The 8002-nt window shown below is 36.8% G+C and overlaps 1 protein-coding gene across 1 annotated transcript; it reads right to left on the minus strand.

Moving 5' to 3' along the window:
• Nucleotides 1-440: 440 nt before the first annotated feature.
• LOC120349123 (histone deacetylase 4-like) lies at nt 441-6829 on the minus strand (the record flags this gene model as incomplete). The annotated part of the gene is made up of 2 exons (XM_039419084.1): nt 441-601; nt 6647-6829. Coding segments are annotated over 2 exons (344 nt in total), but the record flags the coding sequence as incomplete, so codon positions are not given.
• Nucleotides 6830-8002: the final 1173 nt, after the last annotated feature.

The following is an 8002-nucleotide window of genomic DNA, read 5'->3' on the forward strand; positions in this document are numbered from 1 at the left end:
TGTATCTCAGTTGATCAGAAAGATGAAACAATTATTATTACCTGAAAATGCATTAATAAATTGAAAAAATTAAAAAACTTGATAAATTTGAAGCCATAAAAAAAATCACAAAACTTCACTATCAGCATATATTTTCCAAGGATGAATAATAATTATCCTTTTTATGTCCTTCAGCGAGTTTTCCCAGGGATGAGACCTAGTGCAATCGAATTTTTTATTATAAACCTACTATGTTCTGATTTCGTGAGAATCGTTAGAGCCGTTTTCGAGATCCGGTGAAATACATTAGAGCCGTTTTCGAGTATCCGGTGAAATACAACCTATAAACAGAATTTATTGCTCAGTTAATAGTATAGGATTAGGCATATTTTTTGTCAATAAACTGTTCTGTGCATTCATTGCCAATCATTGAAATTATAATAATATCATTTGTGTCTCACCCAATCAACTATAAGTATCCGCCTCATCAAGTCTTTTTGCAGCAGCACCTGGCAGCTATGGCCACAGAGTTGAAGAAACAAAGCCCATCGCCGTGAGGTCTCCGCGTGGTGACCTGGAGGTCTTACTACCGCCATGCCATTCTTCATGTCTCCCATTGCAGCTGGAATCAAACATTAAAATTATTATTATAAATTCATTAATTTTTTAGGACTAAGTAAAAAATGTTTTCTCAATCCAGATGGTAGACCACAACACTAACTCGGCTCAACTCACTGGTTTGACTCGAATCGTACGACTCCAGTCGAGGATATTCCTGTCTCTCGACTCGACCCTACACTTTATGGCTCATTGTCACTACTTCAGTTCAATGCTACTCCATTTCTAACCTTACTTTATTGAAATTATAATATACAGTAATCAGGGGCGAGGCGTGACTTTTTATCTCAGTCATCTCTAGGAACAATTCAGTTGAAAGTTTGAATGAAAGCTGCACCCCTCCCCTACTTTGAAGATAATGTTTTATTTTGGACGATTATTTATCGAGAAAAATGACATCTATATATATAAAAGCGAAATGGCACTCACTCACTGACTGACTGACTCACTCACGTCACTCACTCACTCGCACAACTAAAAATCTACCGGACCAAAAGCGTTCAATTTGGTAGGTATGTTCAGTGGGCCCTTTAGAGGCGCACTAAGAAATCTTTTGGCAATATTTCAACTCTTAGGGTTGTTTTTAAGGGTTTAAAGTTCGTCTTTTAGCATGTATATTCTTCTTCCTCCAATCTCTAATTATAATGAAATTTCCATATCATATGTTACTATAGACTATAATCTAGATAGAGTTCCCTTCGAAACAGTTGTTAACTGGCAACTAAATTAATAATTTTGTCAGGTTGGCATTAGTTGAGTTAACTTTGTTAGGTTGGCACCAAGTTGAAGATTAAATGCATTTATCGCGGAAAAATTGATTGGGCACTGCTACTTCAATCCTGGGAATATTATATTTCTAGCCGTCAGGCTCGCTTCGCTCGCCATATCCGTTTAGCCAGACGTTTAGTCTGACCCCCGACTGGATTGTCCTAAAATATGATAAAATGCTCAAATGAAAATGCAGGCGAGCGAAGCGAGCCTGCTGATCTCATTCTTGGACGATCCAGTCGGGGCCAGGGGGCGGAGCCCCCTGGCTAGACGCATATGGCGAGCGAAGCGAGCCTGACGCTAGTCTATATAAGATAAGCTTACTATTCAAATCCTAGAGTTGGAAAGTCTAGAACTGGCTAAATCTCAAGCTCGGAACTGGCCCTCAAATTAATTAAAAAATTGAAATTAAATTAGTATTCTTTATTGATTCATACAACAAGTACATTATCAAAATGACAGGAAGAGAAAAACTAAGGTAACCTTATGCTATTCCTCTCCTAATTTAGATAAATTACACATAGTCCGAAATAGGTTAAGTCTTGTATAGGTTAAGTTCACTTCACTAAATTTCAGTTCTAATTATTTTCACAGGTAGATTTAAAAATTTAGATGTTTCAAAACCAAACATAGAAGATATAATAATAGTTATCAATACAAATTGCAAACAAAATAATTATCGTACGGTTTGCAACACTGGCGCGGAACAGTGGAATCGCAGAAAATAGCGATGTCTTTGACCGTTACTCCACCATCGTTTACGGGAGAGGGAGAATGATGATGCAGAAGAGTGGTGGTAACCAATGCTAAATATCATTACTGGAATCACATATTTTTGAGAATCACATTGAACGGATCGAGCTGATGATGCAGTAGTCTACTTTATTCAGCTTGGTGCGGTCGCAAAAAACGTTTTCCTACAGTTACGTTGAAAAGTGGCCATTGCTGCACTGATTACAGAACGCAAAGAATCACTTTTCCGCTCTAGTGCGGGAAAAATTTTTCTGCACTCCAGATTTGCAACATGGCAACGCAAAATACTTAGTAGGTTATATGGAGCAACAGTGCAGCAAAATCAAAATGAAGTTGGTAACAGTGACTGCTGTGGCTGCTATAGTGAGCAGAGGTGCAACCAAGCACAACGCGCTAATTCATTATATATTCATTATATATTATAACCAAGGACAACGAGGACTTTAGGATTTTAGGATTAAGGTTTTTTCAATAATAAAATTACACAGAAAAACATTTGATGCATTTCAGGCAATTTTACCCATAATTACCCACTTTTCATATTCAATGGTAACTGTAGGAAAAACTTAATGTGAAATACGTGCGCAAAGTTCCTCTGCTGCACTCAAGAAACCATTCCGCCTCGCCTACGGCTCGGGCGTAAACGTTTCTTTCGGTGCAGCAAACTGTCACTTTGTGCACTAGTTGCACAATAGTTACCGTACTTGTGCAACTATTGCGCAAAGTGACAGTTTGCTGCATCGAAAGAAACGTTTACGCCCGAGCCGTAGGCGAGGGCGGAATGGTTTCTTGAGTGCAGCAAACGAACTTTGCGCACGTATTTCACATTAAATTTTCCTACAGTTACCATTGAATATGAAAAGTGGGTAATTATGGGTAAAATTGCCTGAATAATGTAGTAGGTTTGAATGGCGGGGGCAGCTGTGTGGTGTGTGCTGTGGTGGCACTGTGCTGTCGTTGTCCTTGGTTATAATATATAATAGTAATAATTAGCGCGTTGTGCTTCGTTGCACCTCTGCTCACTATAGCAGCCCACTCACTGTTACCAACTTAATTTTGATTTTGCTGCACTGGTGCTCCATATAACCTACTAACTATTTTGCGTTGTCATGCTGCAAATCTGGAGTACGCAAAGTACTCACTTTGCGCACTAGTGCGGAAAAGTGATTCTTTGCAGCCTGCAATCAGTGCACAAATGGTCACTTTTCAGGGTATCTGTAGGAAAATAACTATTCTCTTTTGGTTTCTTCACCTTTTTTTGTATTTATTTTAAATATTTTCAATTCAATAATATACACATTACATATCAATTCCTGTCCAGTCATCGGCGAATCCAGAGACGACCGGACGCCTCGCCTCTGACAGTAATCCATTTTGTCACTAATTCGCATGTAACGAAGTTTATAATAACTATTATGAATATATTGTCTTATCTAATCTTATTATTGTCTTATCTGAAATGATAAAACATCACTTCCATAAAACATAACCTCACTTTCATTAGAATGCACGGTACCATGCAACTCAAGCATAGCCAGCCACCTCTAATACAAGGCCCCGGCCTACGATATTGCAACGTCACAGTTTAGTCCTAGAATCTAATACATGATTGGTGAAAAAGATCAGCTGGTATTTTTACTTTCCTTGCCCTATTACCATAGGTAAGGAAAGTATTGCTTTCCGAAAAAAATTAAGGTACCCCAATTTTCAAATTTCTATACGTTTCAAGGTCCCCTGAGTCCAAAAAAGTGGTTTTTGGGTATTGGTCTGTGTGTTTATGTGTGTGTGTGTGTGTGTGTGTGTGTGTGTGTGTGTGTGTGTGTGTGTGTGTGTGTGTGTGTGTGTGTGTGTGTGCATCTGTGTACACGATATCTCATGTCCCAATTAACGGAATGACTTGAAAGTTGGAACTTAAGGTCCTTACAGTATAAGGATCCGACACGAACAATTTCTATCAAATGCAATTCAAGATGGCGGCTAAAATGGCGAAAATGTTGTCAAAAACAGGGTTTTTCGCGATTTTCTCGAAAACGGCTCGAACGATTTTGATCAAATTTATACCTAAAAAAGTCATTGATAAGCTCTATCAACTGCCACAAGTCCCATATCTGTAAAAATCCAAGAGCTCCACCCCATCTATGCAAAGTTTGATCTTAGATTCTCAATTATCAGGCTTCAGATACAATTTAAACAAAAACTTTCGAGTGGAAAAGATTGAGCATGATAATCTCTACAATAAATGTTCAGTAACATTTTCACCCAAATTAAAAAATAGCTCGAAATTCAAGAATATGTGATTATCCAATATTGCAAACTGTTGATTCTATTAAATGATTCACTATGAAGAGATAGCAGACCTCGTGTGTCTCCAGAGTTATTGCCCTGTCACCAGCTGGCTCAAATATTTGAATAGTAGACTTGAGATGCGCGGGAACACTAGCGTCAGGTGATAAATTTTCATAACGGCAAGGAAAGTTGTGTGAGTGCGCCACACCAGATTTTTAAAAAATCTTTTTCACCAATCATGTATTAGATTCTAGGCCACACTGCGACGTTGCAATATCGTAGGCCGGGGCCTTGGAGGTGGCGATGACTCAAGTCGAGGCTTGACCACATGTCGAGTCGACACTCGACTCAGTCACACAGTCGTGAGGTCGCAGAGACTAGAGTCGACTGGTCTGAGTGTCACCATTTGGAACACATGTTCTCCACTAGAGTCCAGTCTCTTCTCCACCTGAGTCGCCTAATGTCAGTTGAGCCTAACTGTCGTCCATGTATGTCAAAATTGAAATCTCTTTGTGAAAATATTTTTGAACTAGAAATTTTTTCAAATGGAGAACTACAAGACATACCTATTCGGAAGTTGTATGTGACCTTACATAAAGTAGGATAGGAAAGCCACGAGATTATGACTTTGATTGCACGATAGGACTTTATCCTATTGATGTTATATTCTTTATTCTTTTGAAAGATACATGGTATAGATAATTATTATTATGTACATTTCACTATTGTGGAATTGAAACCGTATTATGTACGGTATTATTATCAAATTGACTTTTCCGATAGAATTGTTAGCATTGAAGGAATAATAGTTATTGTATAGCTAGAGTGAAAAGTGCTGTTTTTCTCCCTGAGGGAAAAGTTTGAAGCCCGAGGCGAAGCCGAGGGCACCAATTTTCCTGAGGGAGAAAAACATTTTTCACTCGTGATATACACAACATTTTTCCTCCACCTACATTTTATAAAAACTGCTAATAAAATAATTTTTAAAAACGTATGTGACCAAACAATGTGTTACAACATAATCTAAAAAGTAAACAGAACAGCTGGCTGTATCACAGTTCTCTTCCGACAGCACTATCTGTCGGCTAAAGTTGTAACAACAATGACAGCCAAACTACAGCTATGATGAAGTTCCCGTTTCAAATTTGATTAGTTAATAAGTAATATTCGTTGGATGATATTTTGAATAACATGAAAAAAGAAAAAAAATATATACATTTTTTAGTATAGTGATATGAAGTTTGTAATAATAATTTCAGCATACAAACATAAATTTTTTATATCGATCAAATGTCTGGTTGAGGTATTGAATTTAGTTTCAAATTCAAATCAAATTCTTTATTTGCATAATACAATACAATTTTTTCAAAACAAAACACAATTAAAAACTAATTTAAACATTAACATGAATTAATAATAATTCTTCTCAAATTAGCTTATAGCGTTGCCAGCAAAACCAGAGGTTGTGTGCTGCAACGAGTATCAATCTTAGAAATCTTAACTTACAAAATTAATAACATTTATCGATATATCAATATTGAAAAAAAAATAAAATGAAAATAATAATAAACAAAAGAAGTGCTTATTACAGAGATGGCTATAGGAAAAAACACCTGAATTAAAACTAAAAATCTATATGGAATGACAAAAGATAAGAGATCAATTATGAAAGAGGTGAGATACATTAACAGATCTTATCCATTCAACTATATTTCTTATGGATGACTTAGTTATGTTTTACTAGAAAGTGTTGAGGTACCAAGTTAATAAGTTTATTGCTGATGTAAGTGAATTGTCTTCGGCAAACAGTTAAGTCAGTTCTATTTATAATATAGTTCGGTTGCGCTCGGAAGTTGTATGACATCATGTATGGTTTAAATATATTTTTACATTTATTCAGGTACAGTATTAAATTTTTTTTATAGAGCTGCTTTACCGTTAGTTGGTTTAATGACTACTCTATAGGCTTCCTCATCTGAGCTTAGACCTTCTGACCTATTCCAAATGTACGTTTTTAAATAGAAATGCTTCCATGTTATTTAAATGGAGTCACTTTTATCCTAGGGAGTTTTTCTGTTTTTTAGTACCGAGAGCGAAAAAGTGACACTTTAGTATCATGTTCAGGGAGTAAGTAAGTACTTTTGACAGTAGGTGGAGGAAAAATTATTCTTATCACCTTAATTTCCTCTCCTATCATTAATATAATAATATTATATATTTAGATAATTTATTTAATACATACTTTTCATGGCCAGTTCGACGACACACCCGACAGCCATCCTGGCCGCAGGTGCGGTATGGAGTTCATTCCAGGTGGTATCCGAATCAACACCGACACCCCCGCAAGCCAGCCGCACAAAACTCTTGATCGGCAATTGGGACAGTTTGTTCATGTCCAACTTCTGTCTATTCAGCGGGTTGGTACCTGTAGTGGGACACAGAACAACAATACATTAATCAAAAATCAAAATTTTCTGGACCGAAAATCAAGTGACGAAGCAGTGTGAATTCATAACCATAAGCTGGGGTTACACCAAAGTTACTAGTAGTTCTGTGAACAGTAGACCTCACGCAGTATTCTCATTCACCTGATTGAAACTATAGACCTTATGGAACTACAGAAATAGACTGGCTTCTCCACACATCTGTGTAATCACTTGTCAGCTGATTTATGATGAATAATTAATTCTATAGTCGATTTTACTCTAATATTGGCGTATGAAGGAGGCTCCTTTTTCCTTTCATACTAGTAGTTCTGTAACAGTGACCTCACGCAGTATTCTCATCCACAAGTACCTGATTGAAACTATGGACCTTATGGAAATACAGAAAATAACTGGCTTCTCCACACATCTGTGTAATCACTTGTCAGCTGAATTATGATGAATAATTCTATAAGTCTGATTTTTTACTCTAATTTGGCGTATGAAGGAGGCTCCTTTTTCCTTTCATACTAGTAGTTCTGTGAACAGTAGACCTCACGCAGTATTCTCATCCACAACTACCTGATTGAAACTATGGACCTTATGGAAATACAGAAATAGACTGGCTTCTCCACATCTGTGTAATCACTTGTCAGCTGATTTATGATGATAATTAATTCTATAGTCTGATTTTACTCTAATATTGGCGTATGAAGGAGGCTCCTTTTTCTTTCATACTAGTAGTTCTGTGAACAGTAGACCTCACGCAGTATTCTCATCCACAAGTACCTGATTGAACTATGGACCTTATGGAAATACAGAAATAGACTGGCTTCTCCACACATCTGTGTAATCACTTGTCCTGAATTATGATGAATAATTCTATAGTCTGATTTTTTACTCTAATATTGGCGTATGAAGGAGGCTCCTTTTTCTTTCATACTAGTAGTTCTGTGAACAGTAGACCTCACGCAGTATTCTCATCCACAACTACCTGATTGAAACTATGGACTTATGGAAATACAGAAATAGACTGGCTTCTCCACACATCTGTGTAATCACTTGTCAGCTGATTTATGATGAATAATTCTATAGTCTGATTTTTTACTCCAATATTGGCGTATGAAGGAGGCTCCTTTTTCTTTTATATTACCCTTGAAATGCAAATTCCAAAA

Source organism: Nilaparvata lugens, unplaced genomic scaffold, assembly GCF_014356525.2.
Source record: "Nilaparvata lugens isolate BPH unplaced genomic scaffold, ASM1435652v1 scaffold8387, whole genome shotgun sequence".
NCBI classification, from domain to species: domain Eukaryota; kingdom Metazoa; phylum Arthropoda; class Insecta; order Hemiptera; family Delphacidae; genus Nilaparvata; species Nilaparvata lugens.